We start from the raw sequence: 19,324 nt of genomic DNA, 5'->3' as shown, positions 1-19,324 counted from the left end.
GCTCCTGGCCACGGGCGCGTGGCCCTGCAGCAGCTTTGCTCCTGGGGAACAGGCAGAGCAAATGAGGCGGGGGCCCGCTTGCAAAGACACCACGGGCTTCCCCATCCATTGGGGCCTGCCGTGGGGTGCACAGGAGGCTTGTCCTCTTGCAAGACTGGGCATCTCCACTTCACACCCAGGGCCTGCAGGATGTGCCCAGAATGGAAAGTCAATCCCTCTGCCCCCCCGTCCCTGCCCAAGCCCTCCTCCTTGAAGTTAGAGAAACGGGCACGCAGCCGATGCCAAAGAAACCGGATCGCCCCTTCCAGGAGATTAACAGGGCAGGGCGTTGGCCTCTGCCTCCTCCTCGTCTGAGGGATCCGGGCACAGGGCAGATGCTGTTCCCCCATTTCACAGATCTGTGAGGGAGCTGATGTCACCACGTGGGCACCAGGCGCCATCAACCTCTGCGCTTCAGTTTAATTTTTTCAGGGCGTTGGAGACTCTGCAGCGCAATGCCCAGTTTCAGGGCTCCTCAGGGGCACTTGGTGTTCCATGAAGTCTGCATGTGCTGAGCTGAGGGCTTCCTGGCATCCAGGCTGATGCTGGAGGGTGACGTCCCTGTTGGCATCAGAGGATCCTGGCGGGCACAGCCTGGCAAAGGCAGGAGCAGCCCACTCAGGGAATCGGCTGCCTGGGGATCTAGACCCTCCACCCCCATTAAAGATCACTTGTCAGAAGGATTTCCCCCCCCCCACCTTAAATGCAGGCAGCTGGTTTACCTGTGATTGGCTGTTGGTTTTAAGGGCATTTTCTTCAGTCCCACATCCCTGGCCAGAGAGCCACTCAACCCCACTCCCCGCACGCCCCCAGTGCAAGCTAATCCTGCAGACTGGTTGATAGAGAACAATGCTGGGGTGCTTTGTGGGACTCCCCACAAAACCTGTGTAGAAAGAACTGTGGAATTGTCTGCTGGCAATGCCAGTGGCTGGGACGGGTCAGAAGAGTTAGGCGTGAAGGAAAAGGGCACAGCTTTTGGTACCAAATGGAGCTTCCCTCTTCAGGGGCACAGTGCCCTTGCCTGTGGCTGTGGGCTCCCCCTTATGGCCAGGCAAGAGAGACCCTCCCCATCTGCCCCGAGAAGTTTTTATGGCCAAAAGAGAAGGAAAGGAGGCCACTCAGAATATTCCTCTCCCCCAGTTCAAGAGCAAGGACAGCTTCTTTGGAGCGGGGGGGGGGGAATAGAGCATCCTTGATAAGGCTTTCCCCCCCGCCATGTCCACCCCCCAACTGGCAGCTCTGCCCCCTCCCTGGACCCCCTTTCATTCGTGTCCCCAGGAACAGGCCTGCTTTCAAGCGACCTTGAGTTTGGACATCCTTATTTTTAACCCCAGGTAGATATTTAAACCCCCAGTGTGAGTGAGTGAAACCCGACCCCCCCCTCCATCCGGCTGCTTTGGTCCTCCCCTGCTGCTGCAGCCTCCCCCCCAACACTATTTTGGGTTCACTTGAGTCAGCACCTCCAGAAGATGCCCTTCCCTGCAAAGGGGGGGGTCAGTTTGTGGGGCAGGTGGAGATTTTCTTCTGCAAGAACAGCCATTTCACTGCCCCCACCCCCCTTTAAGACCAATCTCGCCTTCCTTTCCGGGGTGATGAGCCCCCTCACTTTCTAACTTTCCTTCCTTTTGACTCTGATTAGGTTTTTGTAGCTAGTTAGCTGGTCTGGGTGCGTTTCAAGCTTCTTGCAGACCGCTCTGGAGTTGCCTGGATTCAGCCTGTGGCGTGGACCCAGATGATGGATCAGTGGGCCTAAATGTTGAGGATGGGCAGGGAGTTAAGGCTGGGGATGGGAGTAGTTAACCCATTTATCTCCCTCAAGACCGAGGAGGGCAGGAAAAGCTGGCTCCATCTTTCTTTAACATCACAGCGGAGGCTCCAGTCCCACGAATGGTGACCGGTTGGCGTTCCCGTTGCCAAAGGCCCAGTCTCTGAATGCTCAGAGGACGACACCGTTGCAAAGGAGGGCGGGCAGCGTGTTCTTGGCCCAGGGCAGGGCTGAACCTGCCCCTCGTTGCTGTGCTGGCCCAGTTGGCCTTGCCCTGGTCTGCTAGTGAGCCCTTCCGCCCGTGAGGGAGGCAGCGCGCCTGTGCCCTGGCCGTGTGTACAAATAGACAGCTGTCACTCGTGATTTATAACCTCCTTTGCCTGCTGCTCCTGGGAAGAGTGAAAGCAAAGTTGAGGTGACCTGCTGTCTCCGCTCCACATCTCTAGCTGGATGCGGTCAGACCTGGCACATCCTTTTTCCCCTGTGCCATAAAGTGGGTGGCACATTTCGTCATCGAGAGATGCCTTTCAGCCGGGGAACGAAAGTGGACCAGCTTCTAAATCAAGCTCTGGGCGCTGGACGGTCCTGCGCAATCTGCGAAACTGCCGAATCGGAAGGGCGTCTGCTTTTTTTCCCACCCCTTCAAACCCGTTGCTGGTCGTCATTGAGGGGGGCTCGCAAAGCGTGTTGCCCCTTTGTTGGGCAACTCCTCGAACACTGCCTCTCTTGCCCTGATCCAGCTGCCCAGAGGGCCAACTCTTCCCCGTGAAAATGGAAGAGTTTTTCCTTTTTCTTTTTTAAAGCCTTTGCCTGGGTGCAAAACCCAAGAATTTTCTCTGGGGGGGGTGCTGAAGAACACAGCCAGACTCCCAGGGGCTTTGGGTCCTGCCCCAAGCGCCCCCCACCCCTGGTCACTTTTAGTGTGACTAAAGGGGAAGAGGGTTCAAAACATGAAGATGGAGTCATCACTTTACGCACGTTGAACTTTAATGGGGAGGCAATGCTTTCCAGTGTACGTTTTCCCCCGTTCCTGTCACACCATCAAAGGCTTGGGAAGTCTGTGACTCACCCCGAACAAGCCCCCCAAAGTTGAGACACTGCTCTGTGCAAAGAGCTGCCCCTATGGAGATCTGGGGGGGGACCTGCCAGGTGCTGTGAGGCAAGGCTAGGCTATCGGTTGTCTTTAAGGCAAGCTATGCCCTGGAGGCTATTTTTAGCCCCAGCCGGCCGGCTGGCAGCTGCCCGTTATTTTAATCCGTGCCAAATGCCGGTGGCCTGAGCTTAAGTCAGTCCAGGGCTATTTTGGCCCTTTCTGCTGACCACCACCTTCTTTTTAATCCAGCCGGCTGCCTGTTCTTTCCCAGAGGCCCCTGGGCCTCCAGGGCACCTCGCGGGGGGGGCGGGGCTCACCCAGGCAGAGCAAAATGGCCAGGGGGATCTGAGGACCTGCCCATAGCCTCTGGGGACACCATCCCCCACGGGGGTCAGCAAAGGGAGGCTCAGCCCTCATGCAGAGGCCTCCAAAAGGTCTCTTCTGGGGTGGAGGGAAGGCTTCTGGGTGGAGCAGCAACGTGGACCCCCAGCAGGCCATCCAGGGAATTATGCCCTCCCAGCCTCAAGCGGTCGCCCAGATAACACCCCCACCCCCCAAATAATGGTTGTCTTTTCTTCATTCCTGATATTTCAGGCCAACACCTGAAGAGAACGACTCCTCTTCCATCCGGAGGCGGGAGAATGGCTTGGACGTGGCCCTGAAGGGCCCCGAGGCCGGGATGGGGCCGAAGGAGACGCTGCTTTCACCCCGCTGTCCAAGTCGCCGCCAACTCTTCTGCCTCCTGTCGCTTCCCTACCTTTGGGGTCCCCAAGCCCCGAGCGTGCCTTCGTCCCACCTCTGCCCCTCTTGCCTCGATTTTCCACCAAGCCCCCTTGCCAGCCCTGGTTTCGGCTTCCGGGGGGGCAGGCCCCCTTTTCTAGACCCGAGTGTTCTTTCTGAATGAAGCAGCGTGGGGGAGACATGGCTGGATTACGTTTATTGCATCTTTCCGCTACCTATTTGGGCTACAGGCTGCAGGGGGCGGATCCGAGAGGCTGTTCGGCTTCGCCCGGGGGCTCAGTAATAGGTCTCCTTCTCTACCCAACCTGGCAAAGGAAGGAGGAGAAAAGAGGCCAGTCAAGAGGCAGAGGGGGTGTGTGTCTGTGTGTGTCTGTGTGTCTGTGTGTGCGCGCGCCCTGGAAGCAGGAAGTCTGCCCCCCAGGGCAGCCCATAGCCAGCCCCTCCTGCTTCCTTCCAGAGGCGGGACTCAGAAGCCCATGGTTCGGTAAAGGTGTTGGGAGCAGCATCCCGTTCGGGTGACTGGAAGACCAGCTGCCTGGGGGGAGCAGGGGTCTGGACCTGCCCTGCTGCCTTGCTTGTGAGCCAAGGAGAATCCCAGTCCTACAATGCCCCCCCACCCAAAAGCAGCCTTGCAGGGTCCCTCTGGAGAAGGGCTGGAGGGGAGGCCCGTGGGGGGACACTCACCCCCGGGGTAGCGCCGCAGAAGCAGCTTCCGAACTTCATCGTAGACGAAGATCAGCAGGCTGTAGGGGAAGGCGCAGAACCACCAGGTCACCCTGCGAGGCGGGGGGGGGAGAGAGAGAGGGAGGGAGAGAGAGAGAGAGAGAGAGCGTGGGTGCGCGGGGCACGATTCCCCCCCTTCGTCTGCGGGAAGGAGCCCAATGCTCGAGGGCTAGGGAGGAGCGGCCTCACTCACTTGAGGGGGTACATCCGCAGGGCCACCCCCATCCCAGGGCAATACGACAGGAAGGCAGCCAGCGCCGTTTCCTCAAGGAGGCCAAAAATCAGGATTTTGTTCCTGGAAGAGAGCGAGAAGTGGAGAGTCAGCATCTATGGGTTTTCACGGTGGAGGAGTGAGAAGGGAACCTCCACGGGCAGAGGTAGTCTACCTCTGGGAGAGGGCCGTTCTGACTCGGATGGCCTTAAGGCACAGACGGGGCTCCTGCGAAGGGGCCCCGAGAAGGAGGGAGGGCGCCCTGAAGGCTATCTAGCTGTGGAAGGAACTGGGCGCTCACTTCATGCCCTGCTGGAAGACGGAGTTCCTGCGGGTCTTGCAGATGATCAGGTCGGCCCACTGCACGACCACGATGCTGGCGAAGAAGGCGGTGTGGCAGGTGAACTCCACCACCTTCCGCTGCTCGTACGTCTGCGGAAGGAAAGCGCAGGACGGAGTGGACCTCCTGCAGAGGCGGGCCTCCCCCTGATCTCTCCCTGCCACGGCCCACCTGGCCCCACTGTCTGCTTCCAGCTGTGGCCGGCCAGACAGCTGGGGAAGCAGAGAGAGGCCGCTTCTGCCAGTGGAGGCTCCATTACAGCACAGCTGCTAGCAACTCTCGCCAGGCGCCCTCCTGCGGGCATCTGCGGTTCCGGGCACTGCCCAACTCACCCACTCTTGGCCGTAGCTGTCCTCGAGGTCATTTTTGGAACGGTCGTCCCAGTCCAGGCGGATGCCCAGCAAGGTGGTGGGAAGGAAGCCGTTCTCGGCCAAGATGACAAAATAGGTGAAGAAGCCCCCGAGGGCCTGGATCATGCCTGGGGAGACACACAGGGGTCCCTTAGCTCCTGGCGGAGCCTCCCTCTTCCAGGGCTGGGCCACGGCCCCCCCAGCCCAAGCAGGCCTGGCTACCGATCTGCCCGTAGGCCATGCTGATCAGGCGCTCGTTCACCAGCTTGTCGGTCTTCGGGTTCCTCGGCTGCCTTTTCATGATGTCGCTTTCGGCTGCCTCGTAGGCGAGGGAGATGGCGGGCACCTGAGCAGGGGAGGAGGAGGAGGAGGAGGAGGAGACGCCCAGTAAGCCTCGGACATGGCGTTCAGTCAGGGCTTGGGAGCCATCGAGGGAAGCTGCCAAGACTCACCATGTCTGTGCCCAGGTCGATGCACAGGATGGTGACGGTGCCCAAGGGCAGAGGGATGTTGGCGATGATGAACAAGAGGAATGGGGTGATCTCTGGAATATTGCTGGTGAGCGTGTAGGCGATAGATTTCTTCAGGTTGTCAAAGATCAGGCGACCTGTCAGGCAGGGAGGCCATGACTGTTGGGGGGCACCAGTGGGAATCCCCTGTCGCCCCCTCCTTTTGGTTTCCCGTGGGGCACACACCTTCCTCTACCCCTGTCACTATGGAGGCAAAGTTGTCGTCCAGCAGGATCATGTCCGCAGCCTGCTTGGAGACGTCGGAGCCGGCGATGCCCATGGCGATCCCGATGTCTGCTTTCTTGAGGGCAGGGGAATCGTTCACCCCATCCCCTGTCACAGCCACGATGGCCCCCTGCAGGCCGGGGGCGAGGTGGTTAATGGGGGGGAGAGGCCCAACACCTTCCTTCCAGGGCACTGAACCCCGTTTCTGGCTTCACACAAGGCACTAAGCCCTGGCAGGGACACCCAGGTCAATGGTAATCGAGTCTCAGCAGCCTCTTGGTCTTTCATTGACCTGGTGAAGCTCCTTATGGGGACACAGCCGCTGGGCACACCCTGGGTTTCTGGATGGCAGGTCCCTGCTGGCCCGCTGTGTGCATGGCCCAAAGAGCTGAGCGGTCCCACCTGCCTCTGGCAGCCCTCCACGATGATGAGCTTCTGTTGCGGGGACGTGCGGGCAAAGACGATCTCGGTGTGGTTCTTCAGGATCTCGTCCAGGTGCTCGGGGCTCATGTCTTTGAGGTCGGAGCCATGGACCACGCAGGCTTTGGCTTCCCTGGGGGAACAGCCACGGGGGCGTGAGCAGCCGGGGGGACAGGGGCCGCCGGGGGGACAGGGGCCACCGGGGGGCAGAGAGGCTGACCTACCGAGGATTGACCTGGTTGATGGGGATGTTCAGCCGGACGGCGATGTCTTCCACGGTCTCGTTGCCCTCGGAGATGATGCCCACACCCTTGGCAATGGCCTTGGCTGTGATGGGGTGGTCACCCGTCACCATGATCACCTGCCAGGAGACAGTTGTAGCGTCTCCTGAGGATTTTCTTCAAACGAACGCTGCAGCCTAGGATCTCATCCCCGCCGTGGGGCCGCAGCACATCTTCCGCGAGCCTGTCGTGCCAGCGCAGCCCTTTTCTGTGCTCCCCCCAGGGCACGGGGCCTGTGCTTCGACCGCGTGGAGCTGAGGGAATCCTCACCTTGATCCCAGCGCTTCGGCATTTCCCCACAGCGTCCGGCACGGCTGCTCGAGGGGGGTCAATCATGGACATGAGCCCCACAAAGCAGAGGTTGGTGACCGGGAAGTTGACATCATCGGCGTCAAACTTAAAGCCACGGGGAAATTGGTCTTCGGGCAGGTAGAACTGGCAGAACCCTGCGAGGAGACAAGTCGGCGTGAGAGACTGGGCACACGCGGCCCCGCTCCCTCCGACCAACCCGCGTCAGGCAACTCCCCGATCCCTTCTTGCTCAACCCTCCATCCTGAGCACAACCGCTGAGCGTGCATATTTACATAGCCCACCACAGGCAAGGGGCAGACGGCAGCAAGCGTGTTGGATGCCAGAGCAGGGCTAGGTCGGAAATGCTTTTAAAAGCCCAGACAACCCAGTGAGAACAGGCTTATCTCTGGGCACGACATAGCTACCAAGAGGGTGGGGCCGGAGGATGGAGGTCCAGGCCTGGAGTCCCCCGTGCCATCCCCTCTGAGTTAACAAGCAAAGGGCGATTTGTGGGTAATGACAAGTCCTGGCGTTCCTTAAGCCGTTGACGGCCTGCCCTGAATGCAGACGGCCGCCGAGAGAATCCAGGGCGCAAAGGAAGCAAGGATGCCGGCTGCCGTGCCAGCCTCCTCACCCAGCACTCTCTCGCCCAGCCCGCCCAGCTCCAGGTAAGCGTTCTGGAAGGCGTCGCGCATCTCCTCGTCCAGGGGCACCTCCTGTCCTTGCAGGAGGATGGTGGAGCAGCGGTCCAGGATGCGCTCAGGGGCCCCCTTCATCACCAGGATGTGCCCGTTCGGCTTGTCTTCAGGCTCGTGGATGGAGAGCTGCGGGGGGGGGGAGAGAAGCTGCTGACGGAGAAGGGGAACCCCCGGCCCATCTGCCGTGGATCCGAGGCCCACCTGCCCTGTCTTTGCCAACAGGGACGTTGCAAAGATGAATGCTTGAGTGTTAAAGATGTGCCCCCCTCTCGGTGATCCATGTTGTTTGCCAGGTCCGTCCTTCCTTCCTTCCTTCCTTCCTTCCTTCCTTCCTTCCTTCCTTCCTTCCTTCCTTCCTTCCTTCCTTCCTCCCTCCCTCCCTCCCTCCCTCCCTCCCTCACCTGGTATTTGTTGGTGGAGTTGAAGGGAATCTCCGTCACTTTGGGGCTCTTTTCGCGCATCTTCTGGACAGAGCCGCAAGAGAGCTCGATGCACTTCAGGAGCGCGGACTCCGAGGCATCCCCGGCCGTGTCTCTCTGGCAAAACGGGGAAGAGGAGCTACTGGACTCAGGCCAGCCAAGCGCCCCCCGCCACCCCCGACTCAGGGCTGCTGCGTTTCAAGGGAAGGGAAAGACGGACGCTCCCTCGGCTCAAGCTTGATTCCTGCTGACTTCACGAACACTCATGTGGCCTTTCTTGGCAAGGACATGGATGCTTTTGCACTGCCCTTTCGGGGGACCTCTTCCACTTCCCGCTCTCGGGGTTTCCTAGTGGCCTTCTATCCAATCCTGGGCCTGGGTAGCTGTCTCAAGGCCAGGAGAGGCTGGCTAGGTGCTGCCCTCTAGCGGCCAAGACAGACGGGCGTCCCGCTGTACCTTGGAGATGGGGATCTTGTCCTGCCCCGCCTTGAAGACGGCCCTGTTGCACAGCGCTGCGATGCGGGCCAGAGCCGTCCAGGTGGGCGAGCGCTTGTCAAAAGTTGCTCCTGGGAGGGAAGAGGACAGCCAGATTTCCAGTGAGCGCCCCAGAGCAGCGCCAGAGACACTGCAGCTCCCAGGCCGGTTCCCTCCGCAGCGTTGCCCCAAATGGCACCTTCTGGGCAATGCTCTCAGCACCTGCCCCCCCCGCCCCCCCCCAATGAAATGCTAACCCTTATCCACAAGAGCAGAGCCACGCATGAACGGGAGCTTCAAAATAGCAAAAGGGAAACTCTGCAGGAGGGTGAGAAAGACGGTCTACAAACGTTAAAGCACCCTCCAATTTTAATAAAGGGCTGCATTTCAGAAGCCCTCCCCGAGATGCTCTTCTTCATCTCTCACGCTCAGGTCCGATTCTGATTCTCCCTCCAAGGGAAGCCCCGTTGCTCCCCCCAAAGCCGCGCGGCCCTGGCCCTGGGAGGCCCCGGCTTCTCCGCCCCACCGCCACTCTCGGAGAACCCCTCCGGGCAGGCGGCGGGGCCCATGGAAGGGGGCCCTGGCGCTCAGCCCTCACCGGACTGGTCCTCGGTGGTGTCCGCCTCGTGGATCTGGTTGTCAAACCACATGTGGGCCACGGTCATGCGGTTCTGGGTGAGGGTGCCGGTCTTGTCCGAGCAGATGGTGGACGTCGACCCCAGCGTCTCCACGGCCTCCAGGTTCTTCACCAGGCAGTTCTTCCGGGCCATGCGCTTGGCGGTGAGGGTCAGGCAGACCTGCCGTTCCAGGACGGGGAAGGCGAGATCACTCGGGGTGGGGGCTCTGGGGCAGACATGGCTACACATCTCTGTTATTCCAGCAACCCCACCCTGCCTTCAGGTGCCGCGAGGTAAGTCGCTTTATCGCAAGAACGAAGTTGCGTGTCCACAGAACCTGCTCGCCGCAGAAGGCAGGAATCGAGCCCTCCCAAGGCTGAGTCTTCAGCCTCGTCCACCCATCCTTTCGGGGGCATCCTTTCCAGCCTCGCGACTGGCCTCCCCCGGCCCTGCTCTGCTGGGAGATGCCCTGCGTCCCGCCCGCTCGGCTTCAGCTCTTGAAGCCCGGTTGCCTTTCCAGGCGACCCCCTTCTTGCCTGCCCCACCGGCCCCCTGTTTGGAGGAGCCTCCCCCTTTATGTTACTCTACGGTGAGGCCCCACCCAGCTTCCTTGAGAATGGGCACCTCTCCTCCTCCTGATGCCAGGCACTCACCCTGCAGGAGCGGGCGCTGCTTACCGTGACAGTGGCCAAAAGCCCCTCGGGCACATTGGCCACGATGATGCCAATCAGGAAGATGACTGCCTCCAGCCAGGTGTAGCCAAGGATGAGGGAGAGGATGAAGAAGGACATGCCCAGGAAGACGGCCACCCCGGTGATGATGCGGATGAAGTGCTCGATCTCCATGGCGATGGGGGTGCGGCCCACCTCCAGCCCGGAAGCCAGGGAGGCGATGCGCCCCATCACGGTCCGGTCCCCCGTGGAGATGACGATGCCCCGTGCGGTGCCTGGTGGGGGAGAGGGGACAGTGAGGGCGGGGCCATCAGCCCTGCTTAACAAGCCCTCGCCTCCCGGGGGCCGTCCAGCGTGAACCGAGGGCCCCATCGGAGGCTGTCCTGCAGCCGCCTTCTTGGCTTGCTCTGGCCTGGCTGCCCTCTGACCACCTTTCACCTTCCACGCAGTTGGTGGAGAAGAAGCAAATGTTGCGCGTCTCCAGGGGGTTCTCGTGCGTGAACTCCGGGGACCGGGTCTGAGGCTCCGACTCGCCTGTCAGGGAGGAGTTGTCCACCTGCCCGGGAGAGAAGAGCAGGGAATGGCCACCAAATGCCCCCAGGGTTGGGGGGGGTCCTCCTGGAAGGGACAGCCCCCAAGACGAGCAAAGGCACTGTGCCGAGCCAGAAGGAGCGGGGCAGAGAAGACCTTGGCTCCCACCCCAAGTAATGGCCCCAGTGGGAGCCCTCGCCAGACGCCAGACCGAGCCCAGAACAGAACGATCCATTTGCTCTCCTGTCACGGACATCCACCATTATTTTAATGTTGGATCGCGAGGCTGAAAAGGAGGGATTTTAATACCTGAGAGCCCTTTCGTGGCCTCAACTTACCCGGCTGCTGTTTTGCAAGTGAGTTAGCCCAAGCGAAGGAAAGCCATAGGTTACCAAACAACCCAGCCTTGTGCATATTTGGAAGGCAACCCGCTCCCAAAACAGGAGCCCAGTGTTTAAATCAAGTAAATGTGGATTCCAGTGCATTCAGGCACCCGAAGAGCTGCTCTAACTCCTGGGCTGCTCCGAAGGCAGGGATCCCATTGGAAGAGAAAAGGCAAAGTTAGGAAGATGGAGTGGATTTTCCACCTCTTTCCGCCCTCAAGACACGGGCCGACATCTGCGTGTCCCTCGGTCCCTTCTGGTCCTCCTGGCTGGACTCACCTTGCACCCGTGAGAGGAAATCACCCGCAGGTCCGCAGGAATCCGGTCCCCGCCTCGCACCTCCACCAGATCCCCCACCACCACGTTTTCCGCGTTGATCTGGATCTTCTCTCCTTCCCGGATCACCAGGGCTTGCTGCGGGGGGAGAGACCATCCAGTGGACCATCGTTCCCCTTCCAACCGGCTGCCCTCCCTTGCCAGGGATGAAAGGCCCGCTGGCATTGGCCGAGTGCCCGCTGTCGGCAGGTGTTGGGGACGTGGGGAGTTCCTGAGCCTCCAGGTCTGGCTTTTGTGCATGCGGTCCCATCTTTCTGGCTTTGCGCAACCTCTCAGAAGGGGAGGCTGCAGCCGGGGGTAGGGTCCCCTTTTTCCTATCTTTTTCTCTCCGGGGGTCACTCTGGGGGGAGACACGCCATCCTCAGAGCACGGAGCAGGGTTTGGCTGGGAATCCTCTCGCTCACCCCACAGTCTCGGAAGCAGTTTTCCAGTTAAAAACGAACGTCTGGATTTGGCTGGAGGTTGCGGGGGTGGGAGTCCCAGAGGTCCCAGGCTCAGCAAGGATTCTGGGTCCCAAGAGAGGGCTCTTCTTCTGCAACGGCCCTACCTACCGAGCGTCACGGGCCAGGCTCCCCTGCCTTCCACTTACGACCACTTATGTTTTCCAGGCCTTTTTCTCACCCCCAGCGTCGGTTAAGGAGCCAAGGCCAGACCCGCCTCCCCGCTGCTGTGGACTGGCAGTGCCGAGGCACGATGCATAAATAAAAATAAGACAGCGGCCCTGGCCCCCTTCCTTGGGGTCCTCATTTCATCCCAGAAAGGGGAGCCCCGAGAGGAAGCGAGGCTCACCTGAGGCACCATATTTTTGAAGGAGTCCATAATTTTGGAGCTCTTGGCCTCCTGATAGTAGGAGAAGCAGCCGGTGACAATGACGACTGCGGCCAGCACCACGCCCAGATACAGCTGGGAAGAAACGTTGGAGAGAGGGGGAATCTGGTCAAGCGGCTTGCTCTTAAGGACACACTTCCTTCCATGGTGCCCCTCCAACCAGGTGGGCACACTGGTACCCTGAGATGGCCCTGAACCGCAACTCCCAGCATTCCTCTTGGCCGAACTCAGTGGCTGAGGCTGCTGGGAGCTGTAGTCTAACCACAGCACAGAGTTTCTGGTACTTCTGTTGGGGAGTCAAGCTGCTTTTGAGCAGGGCAAAGAACAAAGCCGGGGGTGTTAGGAACGGGTTCGACCCACCCTGCGATAATGGCAATGAACCAGCAAAGGGCAGGGGTGGTTCCCCTGAGGGTTGTTGAGGTCCAACGCCCATCTTCCTCAGCCGGCTTGGTCAACAGTGAGGGATGCTGGGAACTGTAGTGCAGCCACACACCTGAAGGACCTGCTTTGTGCTGGACCAATACACCAATGGAAAAGCCCTCCTGCACCTGATAGGCCAAGGTGAGTCATGTGATGCCCCCTGGCTGCCTATAAAAGGCTTGTCAGAAGCACAGAAAACCTGGTTTCGTGGAAGGGTCTGCTGGGGGTGGGTGAGGAGGGTGGGGGGAAGCGGAGAGAGCTTTGTAAGAGGAGAAGGAGAGTGGGGGAGCCACGCAGGAACAGGAGCTTACACAGAGGCCTTTTCCCCTTGAGAAGCAAGAGCCGAGGGGCTGACTGTAGCTTTCAGGGGAGGCATTGCCATCTGCAACTCTCAGGGCTTCTGGGGTGCTGCTCCTGGGGGTCCAGTGTCTCTCCTCCCTGCCCACTGCTGGAAATGCTGGCGAGCGGGGGGAGCTGCGGAGGGTGGGAGGAGAACGGGGGGGGGTCTTTCCCCTCTCCCCCAAAGGGCTGAGCTGCAGACTCTCTGCAGACTCATCCTGGAAAGCGGGAGGGAAGAAGTCGCCTTTAAAACGAATAAGGGGAAAGTAGGGCGGAACAGCTGCAGCCTCCCCTGCAAGGAATCAGCTGGGAGGACAAGCCATTTATAGCAGGAACTTTTCTCAGAAGGAGGGGAAAAAGAACGGCTTTCGGGGAGCAAACGGCCTCGGCTGCCTTCGCTTGCTTGTCTACAGCAACGGGCAAAACAGCCTCTGAAGCTTGGCCTTCACGTCCGTTCCTCCTTTCTCCTCTGAAAAGCTGGTCCGGGGAACTTTCCTCAGACGTGTGGTCGGCTTCCCCGTTGTACAAAGAGACGCTTGGGAAGGGGCAGGAAGCTGGCTTCGCTGCTGACCGGGATCCCTGCTGGAACTGATTTTCTGAATAATGCCTCTTAGAGGGGTCCCCCCCCCCCGCCAAGGACTGTCTGCTTCAAACACACACCCCAAACCGGGTCCAGGACAGGCAGTCTCTCCTTTGGCCAAGACGGGCTCTTTCTGCAACCAGCCCTTTGCTCCGGGAGCAGAACCCGGTAGACGCCCCCGCCTTGCCTTTGAACAGACCCCGAACACTCAGGCCGCCCCCTCCCCGGCCACCGAGAATCTGCTGCTGCTGCTGCTGCTCTTCCCCAACCTGCCGTAAACAGCCTCCGCTGAGGGCCCTGCCACCCCCCGCGCTCGCTCGTTTGGAGCTGATCTGCAACCCGTAATCAGGTTCCCAAACAGCGGCAGCTGTTAAAAGCCCTTTCAGAGGAAAAAGCCATGAGAAAGTTAGAAATATTGGGCGGACCTGGGGGTGAAAGGAAACGCTCCTTCCCTGGGGGGAAAGCTGGACATGCTGCTGCATCTGCAAAACTCCCTCCCGCTGCGCCTCCTCCTTGGCTGGGCCCCCTCCCCGGCTTTTATTCTGGCCCTTGCCCGCTTCAAGCTGGGTGCTGGGTGGGGCTTTGCTCCCCGTTAACTGGCGTCCGCAGCTCATGTTCTGGCTGCTCCCGGTTTCCAGCCCAGGAGCTCAGGGTTCGAATGATCTCATATTTCCACAGCACCTGCTTATGAAACGCTTTGTGCTATTTTAGCAGGCCGGGCAGGGAAGGAACCGCTGGGTCTCTCTGCCTCCCCAGCTCACCAGGAGTCGCTGATTTGTTGCGGAGAGGCTGCATCATTTCCAAGCGGGGAAGCCTTTGGGGGTTACGCAGCCAGTGGAGGAGCCCGGGCCCCATTGCGGGCCCCCGTTCCCTGCCCGGCCCCCAGTCCTTTCAGGGTGCAATTCAGGGTTCTCATCAGAGCCAGGCTCAGACCTTTGGGCATCCAGCAGGCCCCCCTGCAGTTTTTAGGACTCCACTTTAAAGCAGCAGCCCCACCCATTGGGGCTGCCTGCCTCCACGCGCAGCAAAGGCCCCGAAGCTTCAGCACCAGTGGCTCCGGCTCAGGCGAGCTTCCCACGCCCCGCAGGGCTGCTCTTCGGGGGCGACGGGACTCACGTTGTCGTTGGCAGGCTCGTCCTCCATCGCTGCCTGGATGCTGTAAGCCAGGAAGCAGAGGATGGCCCCGATCCACAGGAGGATGGAGAAGCCCCCAAAGAGCTGCCGGCAGAACTTGACCCACTCCGGGGTGGTGGGCGGGGGGGTCAGGGCGTTGGGGCCATCCTGGGCCAGGATCTCGGCTGCCCGGGCGCTGGTCAGGCCCTGCCATGGCCAGGAAGAAGGGAAGGAGCAGCAAAGGAAGGGGCGAATGCAGTGGAGGGGAGAGAGACAAATTTCGGGGTGAAGCCAAAGGCCAGTCCAGTGTTTTGAAGTTCAATTAATTCAAACAAAACATAGAGTTCATGTGAAATGAAAAACCATCCGGTGAAGTAATAAATGGTTTAACTATTTAATGCAGATTAACACCAATATGTTTTTAATCAATCATAGGCTAAACGAGGAAATCCCCCTCCCACAGTGCGCAAAGCATCAGGGGTTCAGCCAAAATGCTGTTTCAGCATCCCCTCCTGGAGTTTAACGGGAGGGGAGAGAGACCCAGGCCCCGCAGGCCCGAGTTTGCTCTGGCGGCTGCCACAAGCGTCCTTACGGAGGAAGGGGGGCTAGTAGCGGGGGGGGGGCTTGCCAAGGATCCCCGGGCGCAGGAAGACGGGCCAGGAGCCGAGAGTAGGCTTGGCGGGACTCACCTTGGAGAGGTCGACTTGGTACTTCCGGCTGATCTCATCCAGGGATAGTTTGTGGTCATCCTGGTTGAGGAGGATAAACAAACTGTTTCTCCCAAAGGCAGAAGAGCAAAGGATCTCGGAGAGGAAGTGAACCCCCGGATTCCCTCTTCAGTCAGAGGGACCGCCCTCCCCCAGACTTCGGTCTCCCCAGAAGCTCTTGCCTGGAGTCTGAGCGGGGAGGCCGCCACGGGGACCCCGCAGCCAGGTACCCCCCGAGATGCTGGTGAGGGCCGGCCTTACCAGATTCACTTCCTTCTTCAGTTCATCCAGTTCTTTCTCCTTCTGCTTCTTCTTCCCGCCGCCATTTTCGGCAGTGGGCCCTGGGGGTGCCGACTCTCGCCCGGTCTGGGAGGGGGAGAGGCTGTTGACAAGGTGGGCCAGGGAGCGCAAACCCTGCTGGCCCCCCTGCCTGCTGTGGGGCGGTGACTCCGCTTACCCTTGGGGGCCCTGAGTCAGTGGGGGTTCAGGGGCCCCAAAGCATGAGAACTTTGGGGCCCTTTCCCTGGACCTCTAGACACACAGGCACGCGGGGCTGAGCGAACGGCCGGGGTCTGGACGCGCCTTCTCTGCTCTTGAGCTGTGCCCACCCGGCCACTTCGGCGTGCCTCCTTTCCGCCATGGTTGCAACAGAACAGTTTGTTCTGCTTGGCAACCCCTGATTGGGAACGTGATTGCAGGGACAGACTATTATTGTCCTGGTATTTCTGACTCTAAGGGACACCACCGGAAGGGCCGGGAGCTGCATCTGGAGGCTGAAACCCTATGCCCCCAATGTTGCCAAACTTCTGAAAACATCAACACACAGACTGAACATTTGGTGCTGCCCTGTGCTGGGGGAGCTGCTGTTGAGCGTCAATGGCTGGCTCCTCTCGAAGGAAGTCTGTTCGCTGCTCCTTTCCTAAAAATCAGGTTCAGTGACCAATTTTATGTAGCCCCCAACCCTGCCTGGGTCCTCCTCCCACGGAGATGGAGCGAAGGGTGGGGCTGCTCCCGTTTCGTGACTCCGGGCGCAGGTAGGGCCACCTCTGTGGTGAGGAAGACGCTCGCCTTCCAGGTGGTGCAGGGCCCCCAACGGCTTCGTGGCCTTGCCAGTCCAGGCAGCCAAGCTTGGTTTGCCAAGCCCCAGCACTTCCTCCCCATCTCAGCGGGAGCTGGGTGCGCCCCTTTCTTATCCTGTACCAAGGTCTGCCCGCCGAGCCCCCTTTCAGCTCCATCTGCACGGAGGAGTGGCTGCCTCTTGGCATGGAGGCATTTTCCAGGTAGATGTACGTGCTGTTAATCTGTTTCCTCCTCCGGTAAAGCCATCCATCTAGGGGGCATTCCAGCATCACTGCGGTAGCAAATTCCATGCGCGAAGCCTTTCTGCCATTCCTGTCATACCAGGCTTTTTTCCCTCATCCTTCTCCTCAGAAAACTCCCAAACTTTTAAACTTTCCTCACAGCTACTTCGCTGTTTCCCAGCTGCTTTTCTGCCCCTTCTCCAGCCCCACCGCTTCCCAGGTAGAGCTTGGGGGACCAGAACGGGGGCATCACTCCAGGGGTGGGGCTCTTCTCTAGATTGGGGCAATGCGCAACTGTGGTTTTCAGCCTCTTTTCTGGCCCTGGAATCTTTCAAAACCAGAGATCAAACATCACCAGCAGATGTCATCAGGATTTTTGCCCCATGTAAGAAAAGGGGGGCTAATTCTGAAACCTGGTTATGGGGGAAATGCTTGGGAAAAAGTCCACCTAGCCCAAAAGTTCAGCTTTTGAAAGATGCGAAGATTTCAAAATCTCCCCATCACAGTGCTTGAAATTAAGAGCCTCCCCAGCATCAAGATTCAATTGTTTTTTTAAATGTTGCAACCCTGGGCACGTGCACAAGATGTGGGGCCCCCTCCCCACGAAGGCAAGGCTGCCTCCCAGCTGGTACCGATCAAAAGAGAACAGAGCCAAAGACCCTCCATGCCACAACCGTCACTTTCCCCTTTCCTCTGAAACTGCTCCGGGTCACCTTTTGCACTTTCTGCCCCAGGGAGCTGTGCCCATGTCCAGAGAGGGAGAGTCCCGTCCCATGGCCCCGGACTGGAGACCCCTAAGTGCTCTTGGATGGGCTTCGAACATCACCCCTCCCAATTGCTAAGGGCGCAGGAAGCTGCTGGCTAGGAGAGCGTCAGCAGCCGAGCCCTGCAGAGAGACGGGTTGCGTGCGAGGCCAGGACCTGGATCTGGGGACGGGTCCAGCAGCCAGGGTTGCTCATCCCCTCCAGCTTGCATCTCTGCCCCCGACCCTGTCAGAGAGGGTCAGTGCGACTCTCCTGCCAGCAGGGTTTGGTGACATCCGATCACGCTGGCAGACAGAGAGGTTTGGAAGGAGTGGGCAGGATACTCAGGCGACTCCCAGAGAAGAGAGGGAAGCTTTGGGGCCACTCTGCCCAGGCCCCCGGCTGCACCCCCAGCCCAGCCAGGTGCCCTGCCCTTCCTCTTGGGCGGACACCAGCTCTGGGCCACTTCCTGGCCTGCCCAGCTCCACCAGTGCCTGCCTGGCATTTCTGCCACTGCCCCAGGATTACTTACCCCTTTCCCCATCGTCCCTGGAGTGAGAGGGCCAAGCGGGTACTGGATGGCACAGAGTCCCCCTTTCTTTAAATAGGCACTCGTCCCTCTCTCCTCTGCTCCTTCTCTGGATAGAAGCACTTGTTGAAAGGGGATCTTGAAGGAAGAAGGCTCCTCCCCTCGTGGACCCTCCCCCTTTTCTCAGGCTTTCCCAGCCTCTTCCCTCTTCTCCCCCCCCCCCCCGCCCCAGGCTGCCTTCAAGAGCCGGGGAGTTGGTTCTGCCCACTCTCTGGGCAGAGAAGAGCTGGCTGGCCCCTGGCTCAGCCCTCCCCCCTGGCACAGGAAGACTCTCTGGGCACTCTAGCCCTCTACCAGCTGCAGAAAAGCCCCTCGCTGCATAGGAGGGGGGCTGGAGAGAGACAGAGAGAGAGGACTGCGCCACTGTCGCAGATCACAAGCTGACGGCCTGTGTGCCAACTGGGGCCTGGCTCTTCCTGAGTGGCCTTCCACGGAAGCCCCATGCTGGCAGAACCCGCTCTGGGGATTAAATGGGACCCCGGCCTAGCGAGAACTCCTCAACTGGCCTGCGAGAGAGCCAAACCCCAGCCCTCTGCCAGCGGTCTCCCCGACCCATGGATTCTCCCCACCTCCCTTCATATGCAGCTTAGAACATTGAAACCTGAGCTGGCACGAGACCCCCTGCTGTCAAGCCTTTTCCCCACCACCAGGGGCTAGAAACTTGCTCTGCTTTTAGAGCACAAGCTGCAATCCTCAGGAAGCCGCAGGATTTGCGTCTTCTTACTTGGGGCTGGGGCTGAGCCTTGCTCTGAGAGAACGGCATCCGGGTTGCCTCTCTGCGTAGGTCCAAACCATACATTCTTTAACCAGGTTATGGGAAGAAAGGTTTCAGGCTGCGCTTTTCTTCCCTTGCATTACGTTCTAGCCTGCTTCATGGGACTATTGGGGGGGGGGGATTCCTGATGAAATGACAGCGTTTCTGAACCCCTCTTTGTCTTATCGAAGGTGCAGCAATAGGCAACTGGTTGCATCCTCACGTCTGCCGAGCGTCCCCGCCGTTCTTTTCATCTTTGCTCAGTCCTCCCTTGCTCTGGCGGCCTTTCCGCATCTCAGCTCGCTCTTCTTCTGTTCCGCTACGGAAGTGGAACGATTCCCCTGATGCTTCTTGTGTCTGCTTCGAAATGGCTTTGAGGGCTTAACTCCAGCCCCCAGCAAGACAAGCGTCTAGACAGCTGGTGACCGGGGCTCACTTTGGCAGAGAGCGGGGAGGTGTTGCCCACAGTCTCTTCTCCTTCCTTCAGACAACAACTGATGGGGCAGAGGAGCAGCTGGGCCAAAGGCCTCTGGCACCCAAGGCCAGAAGCAATCCAGACCCCGTTGCGGAAGAAGCCCCCTTGCGTTTCACAGGGGCCAGTCCCCATGGAGCACAGAGGGGCCGCCTGCAAACGAACGCCAGCAGGACTGGCTCTTCTGCTGGCCCACAGCTCTTGGGTTGTTCTACGTTATGCTAAACCAGAGTTTACACGCCTCAGTGTGTGGTTATAAGCCAAAAGGTGAACCACATTTTCAGTTAGTGCAGTCTGGGAGGAAAATGGGAGCAAAACCAGAACGCCAGTGCCCACAGAAGTGTGATCTTTGTCCCGTTAA

At 59.6% G+C, this 19,324-nt stretch overlaps 1 protein-coding gene across 1 annotated transcript; it reads right to left on the bottom strand.

Moving 5' to 3' along the window:
* Positions 1–2,792: 2,792 nt before the first annotated feature.
* On the bottom strand, positions 2,793–17,835 carry LOC103051176 (sodium/potassium-transporting ATPase subunit alpha-2). The gene is made up of 23 exons (XM_088137039.1): positions 17,681–17,835; positions 15,366–15,470; positions 15,087–15,146; positions 14,401–14,604; positions 11,907–12,020; positions 11,061–11,195; positions 10,306–10,423; positions 9,874–10,142; positions 9,178–9,376; positions 8,562–8,671; positions 8,088–8,222; positions 7,623–7,812; positions 6,968–7,143; positions 6,641–6,777; positions 6,399–6,549; positions 5,958–6,126; positions 5,715–5,869; positions 5,485–5,608; positions 5,245–5,390; positions 4,874–5,004; positions 4,555–4,656; positions 4,323–4,414; positions 2,793–3,943 (listed from the first exon to the last, which is right to left on the bottom strand). The coding sequence occupies exons 1-23, from the start codon at positions 17,690–17,692 to the stop codon at positions 3,915–3,917; spliced, it is 3,063 nt and encodes a 1,020-aa protein (XP_087993165.1). The 5' UTR covers positions 17,693–17,835; the 3' UTR covers positions 2,793–3,914.
* Positions 17,836–19,324: the final 1,489 nt, after the last annotated feature.

This window comes from Python bivittatus, unplaced genomic scaffold (assembly GCF_059951505.1).
Source record: "Python bivittatus isolate LINGU-HERP-01145 unplaced genomic scaffold, Pbiv_v1 ctg000180_np1212, whole genome shotgun sequence".
NCBI lineage: Eukaryota > Metazoa > Chordata > Lepidosauria > Squamata > Pythonidae > Python > Python bivittatus.
The sequence above is the reverse complement of the archived record's forward strand: the minus strand, read 5'-3'. Positions and strand labels throughout refer to the sequence as shown.